Here is a 22,126-nt window from a genome sequence, read left to right on the forward strand (position 1 = left end):
ACACTCTTATGCGAAAAAAGCACGTTGCAGAATCCTATGTATGCTATCATTTATACTAATAGTATAGGGCTTCCCTGGTGGCACAGTGGTTAAGAATACACCTGCCAATGCAGGGGACACGGGTTCGATCCCTGGCCCGGGAAGATCCCACATGCTGCGGAGCAACTAAGCCCATGCGCCACAACTACTGAGCCTGCGCTCTAGAGCCCGTACTCTAGAGCCCGTGCTCTGCAACAAGAGAAGCCACGACAATGAGAAGCCCATGCACCGCAACGAAGAGTAGCCCCCGCTTGCCTCAACTAGAAAAAGCCCATGCACAGCAATGAAGACCCAACACAGCCAAAAATAAAAGCAAATAAATTAATTAATTTAAAAAAAATATATACATTAGGATTGAGAAATGTAAACTTTACCACTTAAATGGAGTCAGGAAGTCAGAAGGGGGAGCTCTCATGCAGTGCCACTCATCAACTATAGGAAGAATTGTTGATTACAGACCCCAACAGAATCATCCACAGGAGCAATCATCAATCATCAACAGGCCACAGCAGGAGAGATGTGCACTGCATCTTCCGTAAGAAATCAACTACCCCAGCAACTCAGCCAATGAGAAACTGTCATCACCTTGAATTCTCACTTTTCTCTGACGGACTTTCATTCAAAACACCCCCTCCCAACTTCCTCCTTTTTCTCTATAAAAGAAAGTTCCTCTCTTTCATTTATTGGGCTTGTCTATGGCTTTTGCTATAGCCTGCTTGTCCCGAACTGCAGTTCCTCTGCTATTCCCAAATAAACCCATTTTGCTGGTAAAATAACTGTCATCTCTAAGGGCAACAGAAATAAGTTTTAATAGGTCCTCCTGCCACCCCATTCCCAGCCTTTGTGCCGAAGCTGAGGCATCGGGGCAGCCTCTGCTCTGTGGCACATGGCAGGGGTTCATTCAGCTCAGCTGTACAGATGTTCAGCAAACCTGCACCAACCCAGCAGCTCAGACATGGAGAGAAGTGCAGTGCAGAAGTACCAGTCTTACTCTGCAGCCAGACGTTTTAGGGGGTGGGTGTAAAATGATACTGCAATCCACCAGCATTCTATAAAGAGTACGGACTGATTATTTTGGGGAAGCACGGAAGTTGGGTTAAGACATTCACTTACGAATTTAAGGCACAGTCAGGATGAGTGCTGTGTTGCACACACTTTAAGAGCTTCACTGGTCTATAAAATGAAAAGAAGTAATATTTAAGGGATGATTTAAATGACTTTCATTCATCAGACATTTATGGGGGGGCCTGCAAGGTACTGGAGATACAAAATCTTTGACCTCGAAGAACATAGTTTCTTTTTCAAAATATTAGCCAGCATTTATTGAGCACTTACTATGTACCAAGAAATCTGATTACATATTTTACATAGATTATGTCATTTAATCCTCACAACAGCCAAACAAAGCAGGTACTATTATCATCTCCAATCTACAGTTGAGAAAGCTGTCCAGAGGAACTTGCCCAAGTTCTCGCAGTAGCAAGCTGTGGAGCTGGACTTGAACCTCCACTCCAGAGCCCCAGCATGGAACCACTTCTGTAAGGATGTATGATTTTGCTTGGAAAAACCTCTTGATAAGAATTTTGGGCAGGTTGGACTCGAAGCACACAGGTGATGGCTGGTGCCCAGGCTTCAGTGAAGAAAGTTAAATTGCTCTGAACAGTAGAGGTAGAGGATATGGGGTCCAGGCAGCCAGGAGGGAAGGGAAAGCAGCAGTGAAGATAGGATCCAGGTAACAGTGGGAGGAAGGCCAAGGAAGGATCTCTGGGTAGGGGGACCAGAGAGGACTCTGGAAGAACAGGAAACAGGTTTGGTCTATGGCACGCTATGTGACCCCTCCGTAGGACTCCCTACTTCTCAGTCTACACTATTCAGATTTTGTGTGTGTGTGTGTGTTACCGGGCCTCTCACTGTTGTGGCCTCTCCCGTTGCGGAGCACAGGCTCTGGACGCGCAGGCTCAGCGGCCATGGCTCACGGGCACAGCCACTCCACAGCACGTGGGATCTTCCCGGACCGGGGCTCAAACCCGTGTCCCCTGCATTGGCAGGCGGACTCTCAACCACTGCGCCACCAGGGAAGCCCCATTCAGATATTTTTTACAAGAGTAGTTTGTTATTGCTGTGTTACGTCCCCCCAAAAAGATGCATTGAGTTTCACTGAGTCTGGATCAATACAGCACTAAGCAGAAAACAATCAAGAGACAAGAGAGGCTTTGAAGAAAGACATCGCCAAAATTTGCAGGAATCCTGGGGAGAACTTTCAACTGCCACAGGACAGAGGTCAATGTCACCTGAATTTTGAGAGGCACCTGGCTTGGGTTTGATTTTTTAACCTTGTTCGCTCTCCCATGTTAAGCCTGTTGTTATCACCTCTGGGCTCCCAGGAGCAATAAAAACCCTACCTTAACACAGAGAAAGCCTACGAGCAGTACAAAAACGGGAGCTGGGAGGCTGAGCCAGGCAAGGGAGGAGCCCTGAAACCAGCTTTGCTGGGGTAAACTCGAGCCAGTAAAAGCAGGCTGAGACCCTGAGGCTCACAGCCGTGAGTCAGGAATGAGACCCTGGCTGGGCTCCCACACTTGACCTGATGACTTATAAAAAGACAGCCTCCTCGGGGGAGGTCCTGGACCAAAGCAAAGGGGTCATAACTGTGGAATTTTTAGCCATATTTTTCTCTATCATTGAGCTGTTTTAGAATAAGAATTACCTTTTATTTAATTTACTAAAATCTGATGACTTGATTAAGAATTAGAGTTCTATAGTAGAAAGAAAAGAGGAATCTTCAGGGCCACACAATACTGGGTTCAAAATTCAGCTCTGTCACCGAGTGGGAACCTTTGGGAACTTGCTCAACCTCTCTTAACACTCAATTTACCCCTCCATGAAAAGCGGATATTTATATAAACCTTAAAAACAGACAAAACTAGGGCTTCCCTGGTGGCACAGTGGTTAAGAATCCACCTGCCAATGCAGGGGACATGGGCTCAAGTCCTGGTCTGGGAAGATCCCACATGCTGCAGAGCAACTAAGCCCGTGAGCCACAACTACTGAGCCTGCACTCTAGAGCCCGCGAGCCACAACTACTGAGCCCGCGTGCCACAACTACTGAAGCCCGCACACCTAGAGCCCATGCTCCACAACAAGAGAAGCCCCCGCGGTAAGAAGCCTGCGCACCACAACAAAGAATAGCTCTCGCTTGCCTCAACTAGAGGAAGCCTGCGCATAGCAACGAAGACTCAACATAGCCAAAAGTAAATAAAAATAAAATTTAAAAAAAACAGATAAAACTAACCTATGCTCTTACAAGTCTATAGAGTGGTTACTACTGTGGGCAGGAGGGGACCCTGAAAGGGAAGCCAAGGGGAGACTAGGGGTGCTGGTTGTGCTCTGTTTCTTGATCTACATGCTGGGTACATGTGTATGTTGAACTTGTGAAAATTCATCCACCTGTATACTTACGGTTTCTGCATTTTTTCTGTACACAGATTATATTTCCAAAAAAGAGTATGTGCTTCACTTTGTTTTCAAAAGAGGGTGATAACAACACCTAGCTTGAGAGATTCCTGAGAGCATTAGCAATAATAGATGAGTAAAATGGTACAGCTTCAAGCTGTGGAAGAAGAACAGCTTTGAGGGGCTTGTTCTCCTGGGGAGTCCAGAGTAGGGGGAGACCCATACTTCCAGGGGCTTTGCTCAGGTGGGACAGTTACCAGGTCCATAGAACTTTTGAGACAGCAGAGGGCAACAGGGCTGCCTGGACGGTCAGGGGCACTGGCAAAGACTGCAGATGTAATGGGCACCCTGCCATACCCACAAACGTTCGGGAAAGCCACTAAGTCCTTGCAGTGTTGGACTCCAGCCCCTAAGGAGACAAACAGGCCTGCAGACTCAGGTGCCGACACAGAGAGAAGAAGGAAGCAGCAAGGTGAGTAATTCCCAGTCCAGGGGAGGGCTTTCAACCCTTGCAGGGTTTGAGCCAAATTTACCTACATTTCCAAGTATCAGGAATGCCCTGAAACGATCTCTGATTATACGTATATAAAGTGCCTGTCCCATAACGTGCTCAATAAATGGTAGCTATGGTGATTTTCCTGTTGGTCCACAGTCACCATGCATCTCTCTGTAAGTATCTCAAACTCCACCTTAGCACATGTCATGTGCAGTGTGGCATCCAGAGATGCAGGGGCCACAGTCCCTGTTCTCAGGTGACGCACATGCAGTAAGCGAGTGAAGAGAAAACTAGACATACACAAATGACAAAGGGCTGCTGTCTGTCCTCTAGCGTCATTAAAAAGGACTCTGGACAGAAGTGGGCGGGGGCCAGGCGGAACCCTGGCCAGAAGGCCCTCCCAGCCCCCACACCCAGTGACAACCCAGAAGGCACAGTTCCGTGGCCTTTGGAGCTGATCTCTGAAAAACCTTTTCGGCAGCCCTCTGCTCCTCCTTTGAATATATACACTGACTATAATATGCCACCTACTTGTAGTCATTGATACAACTATACTGGAAACCCATTTTCTCCAGTCTCTCTTCCAGGATTTTCACACTGCCTTCTCCACAGGATTCCCTGAAACACAAAAACATAAAAACTATCAAAATAGAAGGAGAAGAGGATGGGGGGAGCTGTTTCTGTGTTAATCAAAAACTATTTTGACCATGTGCTCCCTAGATGTTCTCCTCTCTGGAGAAATATGTGGCAAATTCTCTGGACCCAAAAAGGCTGCCAGCAGTCAAGCCGCGGGTGCCCAGGACGGGGTGCTCTGAGCCTTCAAACCTGCCCGAAGTTTTGCAAGTCACACGCCTTCGGAGGGCTTCTGCCCTCCGGCGCATGCGCGGTGCTCCACAGGGCTCATCATAGCCCCACCCGCCAACGCCAACGCAGCGCTGTGCTTGTGCGCCGAACCTGGCCAAAGGTGAGTGCCTGCCTGTTCAACCCAGAGTGTATTAAGTTAAGCTTCAAACGGAAACAAAAACATACATGTCAAAAAATACTAGAAAACGCAAATAAACAAAAGGGAAAAAAACCCAAATCTCATATCACTAGAGATAACTGCTGCTAACACTTTGGTGTACGTCATTCTAGACTTTTACAGTACATTTATTCCCACAAGACTTTTAAAATATTACAATGTGATTCTGTTGCCCAACGCATTTTGTAATATGCATTTGCCCATGTCTGTGTCTATACATATATACCTCTCTACCATTATTCTTCATTCCTGCCTGGTCTACCTTACATAATCAGAACACAATTCATAAAAGCAGTCGCCTCTTGTTAAAGACCAAGGTTCATTCCTATATTGCAATGTCATTGACACTACAAAAAAACCTTGTTGAAGTTTCATTTTCATACACATGCTTAATTATTTGTTTCCTTAGCATACATTCCTGAAAGTAGGTTTTCTGTCACTGAGGTTTTGAATGCATTTTCAGGCTCTTGATGGCACTGCCACACTGAACCCCACGTTGACCACCCCAACAGAGTATAAGATGTCTATCTCCCCACATTCTCATCAACAAGGATTCTTGCCCTCTCGACGGTCAGAGTTAAGCAGGGGGATTGATAAAGGCAAAGAGAGGTGGGTACAACACTGCCAGCTGTGATGAGTAGGTATGTTATTCACGTTGCAGACAGGATCCGGCCTCAGTTTACCTGGAGTGGGAAGGTGAACAGCCTCCCCACTATAAAATTAACAGAGAGGGAGTGTACAGGGAGGAAATGAGCCATTGGAGGAAGTTTTCACAGAAGTGGAATTCTAGGCATTACGGGAATGAAGAGGGTAAGGTGTTGAGTGACATCATGTTTTAGAATCTTGCCAAAATCTCTATGTCCTTCTCTGGGCCAAGTTCACTACTTAGAACTTTTTGGTAAGCAATGACATGGAGGTTTCAGGACACCTAGACACAGAGCTCAGTCAATGGGTTATTTAACCTATTTTTTTTTAATAAAAGCAATCAAAGCAGTGCTAAACACAATTAGCTATCAGCCATGTGATTTTTCACTCTCTATGATTTTTGCCCCTAAAATCTGAGCAGTTTGGGACCTCCATTTTCTTAGCTCATGACCTGCATCTCCATCCTGTGGCACAGATGTGGACAACCAGGTGTTCTTACCCCTTTATTATCTCTCCTGACACAGGAATAATGTGCTGAGATGACAATGAATTGCAATTTCCTTATCTCATTAAAAACAGATTCAAAGAAAACAAAAATAAACAAATGTGACCTAATGAAACTTAAAAGCTTTTGCACAGCAAAGGAAACCATAAGCAAGACAAAAAGACAACCCTCAGAATGGGAGAAAATATTTGCAAACGAAGCAACTACAAAGGATTAATCTCCAAAATATACAAGCAGCTCATGCAGCTCAATATCAAAAAACAAACAAACAAAAAAAAGTCTAAAAATGGGCAGAAGACCTAAATAGACATTTCTCCAAAGAAGATATACAGATTGCCAACAAACACATGAAAGGATGCTCAACATCACTAATCATTAGAGAAATGCAAATCAAAACTACAATGAGATATCATTCTCACACTGGTCAGAATGGCCATCATCAAAATATCTAGAAACAATAAATGCTGGAGTGGGTGTTGAGAAAAGTGAACCCTCTTGCACTTTGGTGGGAATGTAAATTGATACAGCCACTATGGAGACCAGTATGGAGGTTCCTTGAAAAGCTAAAAGTAAGGCTTTCTTGGTGGCGCAGTGGTTGAGAGTCCACCTGCCGATGCAGGGGACATGGGTTCGTGCCCTGGTCTGGGAAGATCCCACATGGCGCGGAGCGGCTAGGCCCATGAGCCATGGCCGCTGAGCCTGCGCGTCCGGAGCCTGTGCTCCGCAACAGGAGAGGCCACAGCAGTGAGAGGCCCGCGTACCACAAAAAAAAAGCTAAAAATAGAACTACCACATGACCCAGCAATCCCACCACTGGGCATATACCCTGAGAAAACCATAATTCAAAAAGAGTCATGTACCACAATGTTCACTGCAGCACTATTTACAATAGCCAGGACATAGAAGCAACCTAAGTGTCCATCAACATTTGAATGGATAAAGAAGATGTGGCACATATATACAATGGAATATTACTCAGCCAGAAAAAGAAACGAAATTGAGTTATTTGTAGTGAGGTGGATGGACCTAGAGTCTGTCATACAGAGTGAAGTAAGTCAGAAAGAGAAAAACAAGTACCGTATGTAAACATGTATATATAGAACCTAAAAAAAAATGGTTCTGAAGAACATAGGGGCAGGACAGGAATAAAGATGCAGATGTAGAGAATGGACTTGAGGACATGGGGAGAGGGAAGGATGAGCTGGGATGAAGTGAGAGAGTGGCATGGACATATATACCCTACCAAATGTCAAATAGATAGCTAGTGGGAAGCAGCCACATAGCACAGGGAGATCAGCTCCATGCTTTGTGACCTCCTAAGGGGGTGGTATAGGGAGGGTGGGAGGGAGACGCAAGAGCGAAGGGATATGGGGACATATGTATACGTGTAGCTGATTCACTTTGTTATACAGCAGAAACTAACACAACAATGTAAAGAAATTATACTCCAATAAAGATTTAAAAAAAAAAAAGATTCAAAGGACAATCTTTCTCTGATAGATACATTAAAACAACAAGCAAGCATAATATCTAGACAAAAAGCAACTTCTCACAGAAACAAGAAAAACAATACACATTGTTTTTCATGCAACAATAGGTATAAGTTGTCTTCTGGGAAGAGAAGAGCAGATTCTGGTATGACTATGTAATAAGTCATTTGCAAATTTAATCTTCTGCCCAAGAGAAAAAAAATATCACTCATCATATGGTGAGTCTTAGGGGGTCCTGGCGGCCTGAAATGGGGAATTTGCTAAGATTCTTCCAGAACATTCTTTCAATAACGTATCCACTCAATGCTTTCCCCAATGTAGCTTCAATGCTCTGAAGGACAGGGCCCCAGCTGCTTCTGAAGCACCATCACGGCTGCACAGCTTTTACCAGGCTTGGCCTTATTGGCTTGTCTCTGAGCCAACTGGGTTTACGTTTTTTATCTTTAGTTTTGCCAGCACTGCCCTTTGTTGATGAGAAGGATAAGTTCAAGTTTGCACTGATATCTGAGTTGATATAACCACTTGAGTTAGTGGCTTCCGAGAAAAATATGGATCATAAAAGTTTCCTTAGCCAGTTATCTGAGACCCAGCTGCGAAACTGGTTGTTCTCTGAGAAGAGCGTCTTCGTTACATGGTCCATGAGTCCATTCTGTGAACTCCCAGTGAGGCTTTTGAGCTTTAAATGACCAGGGAGAAAAACTGGCTTTGACCTACACAAATGACCTACTCAGAAAGGCTGAGAGGAGTATCTGGATAAAGGAGGTTTTCTCTCTGGGCTCAGGACTGACTCATGGCATTTCCAGAAAGTCAAGCCTTTGCCTTTCTCTGCCTACCACATTAGAAACAGAGAAGACTGTTGATTCCCCAGAAATGTAAATGTAAATCAGACTGGATCATATTACATCCAAGAAAAGCAGGTTTGCACAAAGATCATTACCAGTAGCACCATAACTTACACATTGGGTCCCCCGATTTCATGCATAACCCAGATCTCAATGCGTGTGATTTTATCCTTCTGTAAGTGGGGAATTTCAAAATCTGCAAAAAACCTAAGAAACAAGAAAGACATTTCTTAAAGTCCTAAAGCAATATGATACTGTTCCCATATCAATGTTAGTTGACTTACACATTACTCCTGCTTTAAAGCTTTGCGGGGGGCACTTTTTAGCTTTAATTTTTAGGTTACTTATCTCATTCAGGCATTCATCAGCTGTTAGTTTTATAAATGTATGGACATAGTTCGGATCTCCAGGTCATTCAATTGTTTTTCTCTGCCTGATCTTACAGAAGCAAGCATTAGACTGAGGATGTGAATGACTCTCTTAAGCCTCCATTAAAAACAACTAAAAACACATTTTGGCATCTTTGTCTTACATGTTGGTGGCTGCATTCTTACCCTTTTACAGGATAGGCTCCTGTTGGCTCTGAACCATTCAGCATGACATAGATCACCCCAGAACTATCCTTTGCATACTGCAAAAAGAAACAAGCATTTTGAGTAAGCTGTCATTTTTAAGCTATGAAATGGTCAATTGTTTTTTAAATTGACAATTTTCAATACTGGCAAGGATGGGATAAATTTGGTATTTCATAGAGCCAGAGGGATGCAAACTGGCATATCTTGGAAAGCAAACTGCTTTGAAATGTCAAAAACGCAGTAATTCCATGCCTGGGAATCTACCATTATAAAATAATGCAAACTAGTATCAGATTCCAGCATTGTTTCAGCTGGTGTACACTAACTTATGCTGGCATTACAAGCAACCTCAAAATCACAGTGGCTTTAAACAAGAAAGATTTATTTCATGCACACACTACATGTTTATCACAAGTGTTTGGATTTGGGGTTTGGGTTTTGCTCCATATGTCCTTGCTCTGGGACTCAAGCTGATGCAGTCTCCACAACTGCAGAGTCACTGGTTATCAGGAAAGGGAGAAGAAAGTGGCAAATCACAGACCAGTTCTTAAAGGCTTCCACCCAGATGCCACACAGTCATTCCTACTCACATCCTATTGGCCAGCATAAGTCACATGTAAGTAACTTCAAGAGACAGAATGAGTGCAAACCACAGGCTCAGAAGATGAGCCAGAAATACTTGGTAAACAGCACGAAGGATCACCTGGTGCACAGAGATGTGCACAAAGATGTATATCGCAACATGGTTTGTAACCAGTCTAAAACAGTCAACAACAGGGAAGGATAAGTCAATTATGGCCCTTTCGTGTCTGAAATATTACCCAGCCGTTAATAAAAGTCTACAAAAGATATGCAATAACGTAGAAAGTGCTTACATTCAAAGCAAAAAGCAAGACTAGGTGGACAGAGCATGTGCTCCACTCTGTTAAAAATAAATAGGCAGGGCTTCCCTGGTGGCGCAGTGGTTGAGTCCGCCTGCTGATGCAGGGGACACGGGTTCGTGCCCCGGTCCGGGAGGATCCCACATGCCACGGAGCGGCTGGGCCCGTGAGCCATGGCCGCTGAGCCTGCACGTCCGGAGCCTGTGCTCCGCAACGGGAGAGGCCACAACAGTGAGAGGCCCAAGTACAGCAAAAAAATAAATAAAATAAAATAAAATAAAATAAATAAATAGGCAGAAGTCTGGGAATATTAGTCAATATTCTCTGGACCTGTCTGTCCCTGAGATTCCCAAGGGACAGACAGGTCCAGAGAAGTTCCCAAATCTCCAGTTGAGAACACTACTGGAACATATAATTTCCCTGATAAAACGTTTATTCTAGTGTGAAGCCGGGTGCGGGGGACGGCAGGGGGTATCACGCAGCTCTGTGACACATGCCCAGCAGAGCCACGCCGAATGCCAGCCGCAACAAAGCAACAATGTACTCCGTGCCACGCCTGTCTCAGATTGCTTCCAAGTAGGCTAACAGTCTCAGTTAAATCTGCAAATGTCAAGGTCTGATGACCACTATTTGCCCTTAGGTAGCATGAATATGGATTATTAGTTTTCTTATTTATACTTTCTATAATTTGTCATTCTCTATCCTGAGCAGTTATTACATTGATGATAAAATCTTTTTTTCATTAAAAACATGCGTGCAGATACAGTGAGGCTCTATGAAGTCATGGTCGAAAATGTGGTTTCTGGCTGCTGCAGTTAGTAGCTGGGTAATAAGTCTGATCAAGTTTCTTGGCCTCTCTGTGCCTCATTTTTCCTATCTGTAAAACAAGGGTAATGAGAGTCCCTACCCCATAGGATTGTAAAGATCAAATCACTTAAAATAATACTTAACATTTATTGAATACCTATTTGCTATAGTTCAGACCCTCTCCTCGTCACTATACTAGACTACCTCTCGTCATGTTCAGACCATCCAGCGTATTCTAAGGGCTCATAAAATGTGAGCATGATTATTAGATTCCCATTCTAGAGTTGAAGGAAGTATAAGATGGTGGCTTCCGGCACACTTTGAAGTTGGGCAGATCTGCTGGGGAGAATACGGTTTGTTTTTTTTTAACATATAATGTTGACATCACCCCCAAGTTGTCGTTATGATCCCACGTTCAAGTGATGATGCATCCACCACCTCTCACTCCTCACTGAGGGGCTCAGGCAGCTCACTGCCAGCTGCCTGGAGCCTGCACTACAAGCAGAAGCTGTGGGGAGCGGGCATGGACGGAGGGCTCCGACCGGAGCTGGCAGGAGAGCACAGGAATAAGAATGCTTCTGTCTGGAGCGGGCCCTCTGCTTAGATCCAAACTGCAGCTGTGGTGGAGGATTGGACCAAAGTCTTGCTCACCCTGATTAACAGTGGACCCAGTGGACACCTGGTGATCCAGAGCAGGAAGTAGGACCAGAAGAGACACAGAGAGCCCTGAAAGGAGCTTGGTGGCCGTGGGTAGAAGGACCTGACATCCACCAGCCTCCTCGTCAATACAGCTAACAGTGAATAGTTGACTGCTTTGCTCAATACTTGAGCTAAGGACTGCACCCTCTTTATTTGGAATCTTTGGTCTAACACTGGTGACAGAAAATGTAAGCTGTAGTCACTGGCATGTTATAGCTACTGATAGCTATCATCAACTCTGGTGACAATATCCTCTGAGAAACAGACCCACATTTAGGGGACCATTTCTTTGTCTCCAGCTTATCCCTGGTCTCCTATTGCCTCCTCTTCAGTTAATATCAACCTTGTGCACATCTCTGACGCCCACATCTAGATCTTAGGGGTCCCAGGCTCTCCTATAAAGCAGGGGTTACCCCACTTCACACCTCAATCAAAATCACATTGATTTGAACTACTAACAACAACCACAACACCAGAGTAACAATCACTGTTTAACACCTTCTTCTGGAGCTAACATTTAGAATTTTTTCTCTGTACCAGGCATTGCATTAAGCATTTTAGCTTCTTAAATCCTCACCCCTTTATGGAGCAGAGAGCGTGAATCAGAATGTTGCAAAGGTAGAAACTGAGACTCAGAGAAGTTTAGTAATGACCCAATGGCCCAGCCTCTGAACCCTTCTGTCCCCTGTTCACAGATCCCACACCTGCTCAGTCACCCAGCCAGCCAGTCACCCAGCCAGCCATCCCATGATTACCTGGATGGATGCACTTTTCCAGTAAGAATCCACAGGATTGTTTTCACAATCTTCAGATGTAGGGCAGGATTGGTAGTCGAGTCCTACAGGGAAAACAGACAAACACATTTTATTTCAAAGATTATATCAAGGAAGAATTAATTGAAAATATTTGCTGGCTCCGCAAAATATACTGAAACTCACTCTACATAATGTGTATGGGCTTAACATTCATAGCTCTGCCCACAGACATTTGTCATTGTGCTCGGCACAAATGTGCGGAAAGCAGAGAACTAAACAGCTGGGTTAATTCTCTACTGGAGCTCTAGCAAGTGATATATATATATATATATATATATATATATATATACATATATCCAAAAAAAATATAATAATATTATATTATACATTATATCCATATTAAAAATTATATATTAAAAATTATATTTATTACATATATAACTTTTTTCTTGCATTGTTGGGAGAAATACCTTCTCCAATTAACCCAGGTCTTAGAAGTAAATACAAGAAAAACAGACCAAGAAAGTAACAGTTCTTAACCAGAAAATAGAAATTTTATAATATTTAAAATATAGAAAATGTTAAAATGTATTACATTAAAAAAAATTTTAAGGACAAAATTCAGCAGATATATAATGGGATTTGTTCCCCATTTACTCTATAACAAAAGGAGAAAGTGCTAATTGACAATTCGTTCCAGGGAGAACGAAGCAGGGCAAAATGTGAACTTCTTGAAGGGAAACACATGGAGCGTCCTTGCTCCCCCTGGGAGCACCAGCATCTCGCTGTGCTCACCAACTTGGAGGCTCTCCAAACCCCATCAGAGAGGGGTTTCTATGGAGATTTCATTAAGTAGACGTGATCGATTAAATCACTGGTGATTAACTCAATCTCCAGTCCCCCGCCCCTTCCCAAAAGACAGAGGATGGGGCTGAAAGTCCCAACTCTCTAATGATGCCTCTATCTTTTTGGTGACCAGCCCGCATCTGAAGCTATCTAGGGGCTGCCAACCACCAGTCATCCCATTACCATACAAAAGACACTCATCACTCCTCAGAGCCCAAGGGTTTCAAGAGCTGTGCGCCAGGAACCAGGGGGTCCAAGACAACTATTAATTTATATTATACCACCATCTCCCTCCCGTCATGATCTTTCCATCTCACCCCTCCTCCATGCTCCCTCACCCTCTGTAGGATCATCAAACCGAGGCTTCCTGGTCACAGTTCACTGGAAGAACGGCCATGTCCATTTGATCTGCACCCTGCCATGCTTCCCGTCTCACGCAAAGTGAAAGTCCGCATCCTCACGATGTCCTGTGCTGTCTGGCCCTCCTTTATTCCTCTAGCCTCACAGTCTACTACTTGCCTCTTCACTTACTGCCTGCCTTTCTGTTCCTTAAATATGCCATACACACTCCCACCTCAAGGCCTTTGCACGTGCTGTTCCCTCTGTCAGGAAATGCTCTTCCTCAAGTCCTTTAGGTCTTTGCTCAAACATCAGCTTCTCAGTGAGGCCTTCGCTGGGCCTGTGTAAAACTGCAATGCTTCCCTCTCCCCTCCTTACCAGCCAGCACTCCCTACCCTCTTTTCCCTGTTTTGTTTTTCTCTGTAACCTTTATAATCTTACGGCGAACTATACGTATATGTTTTTACTTGCCTGTTGATGGTCTTACCTCCACCCCTGCCCCTATAAAGTAAGGATGAGGTATTACTTTCCTGGTTTATTCTCTGCTGTGTTCCCAGTGCCTAGAAGAGCAAGGACTGGCATGGAGGAGGCACTCTACAAACTTTATACATGGGTGAATGAATGGAGCCGCCAGGAAGCTTCCCGAGGCTCTGGTCTATGCCGGTGTCTCCCTCTGCTACTCCCTAGCTCTGGGTCATTCCCGCCTGAGAGCACACCTCTCTGCACTCACAAAACTACATGTTTCCTGAGGGCAGAGACCGCTGTATCACCAGCTCCTAGCGTGGGAGTTGATGAATGAAGAGCGTTTTCCTTACCATCAGGCCAGCCCCTGTGACTTTAACTTTCACTGTGATTTTGCCAACTACAAAATTGCCACCTGCCATCTACCTCTACAAGGATTAAATCATGAGCCGCTGCAGCCGCTGACCTTCAACACCCCCTGAGAGGAGTTCAGGGTGGAGATCAGGAATGAGGCTCTCTGTGCTGTGGGAAAAGCTGGCAAAACAGGTCTTTAGATAGTTAAATAGTTTCAGGAGAAGATTTTATGAGCCCAAGTCTTGCATCTCTTCATATCTAGGAAAGTACTAAAATTATTAACGGTGACATCTGTTCCTGTGACTAGCAGCAGGTCTCTGCCAAAATGAGTGCCTGACTTCACACACCCACCCGTTCACTAAAGTGGTACATAACAGTGACCCTTCCCCCCTACCTCTTTGGAGCAGTTTCTCAGAGCTATCCGAAGTGCTGTCTCCTGGGCTATAGTCCTCATTTTGCCCTAAATAAAGCTTAACTCTCAGCTTTCACGTTGTGCTTTTTTTTTTTTTTAAGTCAATAATTTGAATCTCAAAATATCTGCTGGTGGCCTGGAGCAGCTTCAGAATCAGTGAGAAGAGCGGAGAATCCTGGCCCTAGTTCTTCAAGTCATTTAGCCTCCCAAAGCCTCAGTTTCCCCCTCTGGAAAATGGGGATAGTGAGACAGAGTCATGCAGGACTCTGGAGTCAGACTCTGACTTTGCTGTTTACGCACTGTGCAATCCTAAGCAAGTGTCCTAAGCTGTGCCTCACTTTCCTCGTTTGTCAAAATAGGAATCAGGATAGGACCTATCCCATGGGGCTGTTGCAGGGATTAAATGAGTTAATACCCATAAAGTGCTTAGAACAGTACCTAGCAAGAGACAGATTCTCTTTCTCTATTATCATTGTTATTATTTAATTATTATTATGACCACTTTACCCGAGAGGATTTGAGGGGGGCGGAATCCAAAGAGATAAAAATGCATACGAAAGCACTTAGCACAAATGGCATATGCATAGTAAATAGGAACCCTGACTTTTCTCGTGATTCGTGCAGAAGTCTTACCAGAGGCATTTTTCTGTCGACACCAGCTCAAGAAATCTCCAACCATGCCATACAGAACATTGCACAGTGGCGTGAAGCGGCGGCCGTTCTCCGCATAGCTGGTGACAAGGAGGTGGACATTTTCCCAGAATAGGGACTAAGGAAAAAGCAACACAAAAGGAAATCAAAACAGATTTCTTCTGGCACAGTATCATCAAGACAGGTCAGGCCAACCATTTCTCATTCACCTGGGACCTGCCTCACAACAACCGAACCTTCTTTGTTTTTGGCTTTAGTTACCCATTCAGAGAGTGCTACCAGCTCTCTTTTCTTTATTCCAAGGGTATCATGCAAATGTTAATGAAATATTTTCCCAGCAGAGAAAAAATATAGATACGTACATACATCTGTATTTTTTCTAGTAGTTAAAAAATTATAGATCGATCGATTTTTTTTTAAATCAAGGGACCTGGGTTCAAATTTTGGGTCTGTCACATACTAAATGTGTGATCTTGAACAAGCCATGTAATCTCCCTGTGCCTCAGTTTCCACATGTGGAAAATGGGGAGTATGAACCCTTTCTCTTCTCCCAAAGCTGTGGTGAGGATGATATGCAATCACACATTGAATTCCTAAAGGGTAAAGTGCCTCAAAAATACAGTACTTTTATATTACACTTCATAGTTTCCACTATGAAGTTACAATGTTTTCACATAATAATAATACAAATAACAATATCCCCCTCATCATGCCATCAGATCCTCGGTATTCCAACCAGCAATCTCTGTCTAGACTGGATGCTTCCCAAGGGCAGAGGCTGTTTTGTTCCCTGTTGCATCTGAAACTCTGAGAACAACACCTGGTACATGGAATTAGCTCAGTATTTACTGAGTTTATCAACCAAACTCCATGAGAAAGGAGAACAAAAATAACAGCTCCCCTTTTTACTGACCAAAAGGCTGCAAGGTTCAAAGGCAACATATACTCAAAAATCATGTTTTCAGCCTATTATGTGTTTGAACCTCCCCGCTCCATTTACCTGCCTTTACAAATGAAAAAAATCAATGTTAAGATGTTTTCATTTGTAAACATCAATGTTACATGGCTTTACAATGAAAAAATCAAGTTAAGAATTTGTGTCAACCTATTTACAATAGCCAGGACATGGAAGCAACCTAAGTGTCCATCAACAGATGAATGGATAAAGAAGATGTGACACATATATACAATGGACTATTACTCAGCCATAAAAAGAATCGAAATTGAGTTATTTGTAGTGAGATGAGTCGACCTAGAGTCTGTCATACAGAGTGAAGTCAGAAAAAGAAAAACAAATACCGTACACTAACACATATATATGGAATCTAAAAAAAAAAAAAATAATGGTTCTGAAGAACCTAGGGGCAGGACAGGAATAAAGACGTAGTGAATGGACTTGAGGACACGGGGAGGGGGAAGGGTAAGCTGGGATGAAGTGAGAGAGTGGCATGGACATATATCCACTACCAAATGTAAGATAGATAGCTATTGGGAGGCAGCCGCATAGCACAGGGAGATCAGCTTGGTGCTTTGTGACCACCTAGAGGGGTGGGAGGGAGGGAGACGCAAGAGGGAAGAGACATGGGGACATATGTGTATGTAAAACTGATTCACTTTGTTATAAAGCAGAAACTAACACACCATTGTAAAGCAATTATACTCCAATAGAGATGTTTAAAAAAAATTTATGTCAAAAATATGTCCTTCATTAAGAAAAAAAGAATTTATGTCAGAGAAATAAAAATGATATCTAACTTTCTTTAAACTCAAGATACTGTTCTAAATAAGCAATTTACATAGATGTTCTCATTTACTTTCACTGTATTAGTGCTTAGAGTACAGACAGAATACAGACATGTAAACCACATGATTATATGTTAACCAGTTTCTTCAAGAAACTGGTCCTGAATGGATATAATCTTAAGACCTGTTAAGAGGAGGGACTGGTCTCTCGGGAGGATACTGACATAGAGGGTTTTCTGAAGTACTCAAGGTTCAGGCCTTTCAAGCCAGTTAGGATGGAGATTGTTCAGAGCTAGCCAGGTGCAGAGGCCCCGTGGGAAAGGTGTGGTGACGCCCTGATGTTCTTGTGGTTTTTGCACTGACTCCTTGACTTAGGAAAGTTCCTTCTGCCCAGGACAGGCAGGAGACCCAGGAGCACCGTTGAAGACAGAGCCACTTTCCCACCGGAGAGCCTGGCACACATTGTGAGTTGGCTGCTTGGCCTGGACACTGTCTGTCTCTATAGAGACAGAGCAACGTTTTACCGAGGCGAAGGTAGAGTTACCTTGTCTCTGGGAATGGAGTGCCTGGAGAGGTTAATAAAAAGGTCGTAATCTGAGGGAAGCACAGAACAGGGATCCTTATCCAGCACCAGTTTAAAGGCTTCCCAGATGGCTGTGCAGTTCTTGTCCCTGTGGAAAAGTACAAGTTTAAAAAAGAAAAAGAAGAAAAAAAACAAAAGACCACATTCCAGTGTGATATATTTCCGTTTCTCTCTCCAAGTTTTTTACTAGTGATTTTGTCAAATATCAACTCTGCAGAACTGGGCATACAAAAAAGACAGGAAATTGTCATGACTCTTGCATTAACCCCAATTCAGAAGAGGAAGAAAAATAACTTTGGTGATGGATTTAGAAATCTGACAGTGGAAGTGTCTTTCAGAGGTGCAACACACATTTCTTAGAACAGGCTCACAGAGACAGCAGAAAATGCACAGAGCTAGAAGGTGACGATTCCAATAAACCACAAGGGCTGCCAGCTTCAGGTGCCCCTTCATTTAGACACAGGTCCATCCTGGGGTTGGAGGCCAGGTGAGATCAGGCGGACATGCGACGTTGTAAAATCAGGAGTGAGCACAGAGTGTGGAAAAAGACTGTTCCACCTCCTGCTAAGGCAGAAAGTATGACTTCCAGTGTCCGCTGCAACTCCTTAAGTCCAACCTAGCTTTCCAAAACCATTTCCCACCCCATTTGTAACTTATTTCTTATGCTGGGTGGTAACATGGTATTCCATGGGTGTTCCCATTATTTTCCATTCTTTTTTATTGGCCTAAAATCTGTCACAATAAAAACAACTGGCACAAGAGAGGGACTTTATGAAAACAGAAAAAATGTGTCCAAGGAAGGAGCAAAAATTAGTAAGAAGCACAGTGCTGGCAAGAGAGACTCAAACTTTAAAAGTCCTTTAAATTAGAAGACCTGAAATTTGAATTCCCAAAGTACCTGGACTCGGGGAATTCCAGCTGGAGACCATATTCCTGGGTCTGATGGGTCTGTTTAACCTTACGCTGGCTGTCGTCCAAACTCACCGCTACCTAATCCTCATCCACTCCCCAACACCCGCTTCATTTTTACACACACACACACACACACACCCTTCACCTCCAGACCCCACCCAGTGCACCCTCCCCAGTAGATTCCCCATCCTCCTTCCCTCTCCCCCCTCCTCCTCCCCTTCCTCTCCCCGTCCCTTCCTCTTCCTCTCCGGCTCCCTCGCCAGCCGCCGCGCTCACCGCAGCTCGGGGCTCAGCACCGCAATGTACTCCGCGCAGCGGCCCAGGAAGATGCTCTGCAGGTGCGGGACGGTGCCCTGCCCGCTCCAGCGCGCGTCCGCAGCGCCTGCAGCGCCCGCGGCCGGCGGCAGCAGCAGGATCAGCAGCAGCGCCGGCAGCGGCCGCCGGGACCGCGCGCACCCCATGGCTTCCATCGCAGTCACTTTGGGGGTGCCTCCCAGACTCGCCTCCTCCCGTCGCGCTGAGGTGGCTCCCCGAGGCCTAACGGAACCCGCGCTCACTTGCTGTCTCTTTTTCTGCTTCAGCTCCGCAACTGAGTTGGGACATTTCCGGGGGCAGGACTATTGCCCTCGGCTAATCTCGGCCGGAGTCCACGAGGTGGGAGGCCCAAAGAAGAAGCAAGGTTGGAGAAGGGGTGAGGCGAGTTCGGTCCCCCGAAGGAAGATTTTTCTGGCTTCAAACTATGACAACTTTCACAGACACCCTATTTCTCACTGGCTAATGATGAGTGGACGGTGTTTGTTTTCAGGAAATAATAACCACAAAAGCTAATATTTATTGAGCTGTTACTATGTGCCAACCACGTTACAAGCATAATTTTCATTGCCTTTTCACAATATCCCTCCAAGCTAGGTTTATCACTCCCATTTACAGGTGAGTGAATTCAGGGAAGTTAAGTAGCTTGTCGGAGGTCACAATCTCCCTTCCAGATAGATGCAAAATTCCAGAGACAATCGGTGTAGAGATTTGAGAGTAACAGAACTCACTGGAGGGCCAAGTCCTCAATTCCTACGGTAATGATAGCTATGTGCCTGGCAGACGTGATAAATGTGGGAGGCCCGTGAGAGGGAGGGTGGAGGGTTCTGGAATATTTTATTTTAATCTCTCTTTTCTATTTTTAAAGTTTATAACCCAAACTCTCATTGTCCTGTCCAGCCCCTCCCTAACTCGAGTCCACTTTCCAGAAATAAGCATTTTAAATTATTTCAACAGGTATTTTGTTTTTGTTTTCCTGGCATTTACTTCCACATTTCCAAATAATATGCCTGTATGCTGTTTCTTGATGTTTCCATTTTGGATAGTATTCTATGACTTCCCACCACGTCAAAGGAAATTCTATCTTTAACCCCACACATCCTCAAAAGGCATCCTTCTGCACCCTTCATTGTCCAAGGCTTTTTATCGAAAGCTTTAACTCAGTAATCAGCATTTATGTTATGACTTGTGAATATTATTCATGGCTGAGTTGTAGTATTCTATGATTCTGTTTCCTTTCTTGTGAACTTCGTGCTTACCCTAGAGGTAATAATAGTCTCCCTCCCACCATCCCCAACCACTGGCTTATTTGTTTGTTTGTGATATTATATGTACACTTATGATTATGGTCAAATTCTCTACAAGGCATGTAAATCTTTCAATGCATTTAAAAGCATCAGTCAATATTTCAGGTGGTGTGTGTGATTTCTTTCTCTCTCTCTCTTTTCTTTTTGTTTCTTGGAGACACCCTTTTTTGTCCAGTTTACTGTCCCAGTCTGAGCTTACTGCTCTCAACTTGCTGCATAATTGTCTTGCAGTGGCCCAGGAAGATGCCTGTTCTTGTCTCTCCTGGATTGATGCCCTGTTTCCTAGATCCCATGTCTAGAGCACACCTTCCAATAGCTTCTTGAGAAGATGCCATAAGGGTTAAATTTTTTGACTTTTGCATAATAATGTAAAACGTCATTATTCTACCCTCATGCTTGATTGAGAGTTTGGTTAGAGAGAATTTTAAGTTGCAAATCATTTTCCCTCAAAATTTTGAAGGCAGTGCTCCACTGTTCTCTGATTTCTATGTTACTATTGAAAAATCTAGAGCCCTTTTCCTAATCCTGTTTATTTGATCTTCTCTCTGGAAGTTTTTAAGATAAATCTCAAGAGTATGAAATTTCAGAGATGAACTTGAGAGCAAGTAATTTCTATTCATTGTGCTGACAGCTCTAGGAAGGATGTTTCCAGGAAACAAAAAAAAAAAGAGAGAGAGAGACAGAGGGAAAGAAATCACACACACACCACCTGAAGTATTGACTGACGCTTTTGAATGCATTGTGAGATTTATATGTCTTGCAGAGAATTTAACCATAATCATAAATGTATGTAGAATACCAATCAAACAAATAAGCTGGGGGGGAGGGGAGGGAGACGATTACTACCTCTAGTTAAGCAAGTTTATAAGAAAAAAATATATAGTCATATAATTCTCTAAGCTCAGCCATGAATAATATTCACAAGTCATAATAAAGTAAATGCTGATTATGAAACAGGAGGGAAGGCGGCAGGGCACAACCTTTGAAACAATGACATAGCCAGAGGACGAGACATAAACTGATTAGAACCAAATGGGTCCAAGATGGCAGATAAGTCAAATTCCACTAGACCCTGAGCCTCAGTATATGCTCACTGTAACACATCAGCAAGCTAAATGACACACCTACAGGTGCCACGACAGTTCCAAGGCCTACCATAAGGATCAAAAAGTGGGCGGTGGCCCAATTCCTGGAAATCACCACCCTTTCCTGAACCAGCTGGAATACTCCTCCCACTCATTAGCCTATGAAATTACCCACCCCTATAAAAACTGACAACCTCATACCTTGGTGCCTTTCTCACCTTCTGAGACGGCCCACACTCTGTCTGTGGAGTGTGTTTCGCTCTAAATAAATCTGCTTCTTACCTATCACTCTGTCTCTCACTGAATTCTTTCCACGCTGAGACACAAAGAACATGAGCCTCAGTAAGTCCAGACACCAGGTGAGTGATTCTAATTAAAACACCGTGAGTTCGAGTCCCAAGCAGGGTTTTGGCCATGTTCAAGTCCCGGCCGCATGGGTTCAAGTCGCAATCTGAGGTGCACGGTTTCAATTACTGCTTTAACATTTATATCCAGAAAATAGAAAGAATTCAACAACTCAAAAATAAGAAAAACAACCCAAATTTTTAAATGGTATCTGCTTTTAAAATAGTTGAGCAGATACCTCACCAAAAAAGACATTCCACTACTAGGTATGTACCAAAGAGAAAATGAAAATATGCCTGCCCAAAGATTTGTACATGAAATGTTCACAGCAGCTTAATTCATAGTAACCCCTAAACAATGCAAATACCCAACAAGAGAAGAATAAACAAATTGTGATATAGGCTACAATAAAATACTACTAAGCAGTGCAAAGGAATGAACTACTGATACACTGAAGAATGTAAAAAAGAATGTATATGCTAAATGAAAGAAGCTAGATATAAAATAATACACACTTTATTATTCTCCTTACATGAAGTTCTAGAAGGAATAGGATGCTGATATACA

General features: G+C 43.8%; 1 protein-coding gene across 1 annotated transcript; it reads right to left on the reverse strand.

Moving 5' to 3' along the window:
• Positions 1-715: 715 nt before the first annotated feature.
• BST1 (bone marrow stromal cell antigen 1) lies at positions 716-18,980 on the reverse strand. The gene is made up of 9 exons (XM_065877258.1): positions 18,787-18,980; positions 17,560-17,686; positions 15,255-15,390; positions 12,209-12,291; positions 9,046-9,122; positions 8,606-8,698; positions 4,520-4,606; positions 1,153-1,212; positions 716-824 (listed from the first exon to the last, which is right to left on the reverse strand). Exons 1-9 carry the CDS (start codon positions 18,978-18,980, stop codon positions 716-718), a joined length of 966 nt encoding a protein of 321 aa, XP_065733330.1.
• Positions 18,981-22,126: the final 3,146 nt, after the last annotated feature.

The sequence above is a fragment of the Phocoena phocoena genome, chromosome 5 (genome assembly GCF_963924675.1).
Source record: "Phocoena phocoena chromosome 5, mPhoPho1.1, whole genome shotgun sequence".
In the NCBI taxonomy this organism is placed as follows: Eukaryota; Metazoa; Chordata; class Mammalia; order Artiodactyla; family Phocoenidae; genus Phocoena; species Phocoena phocoena.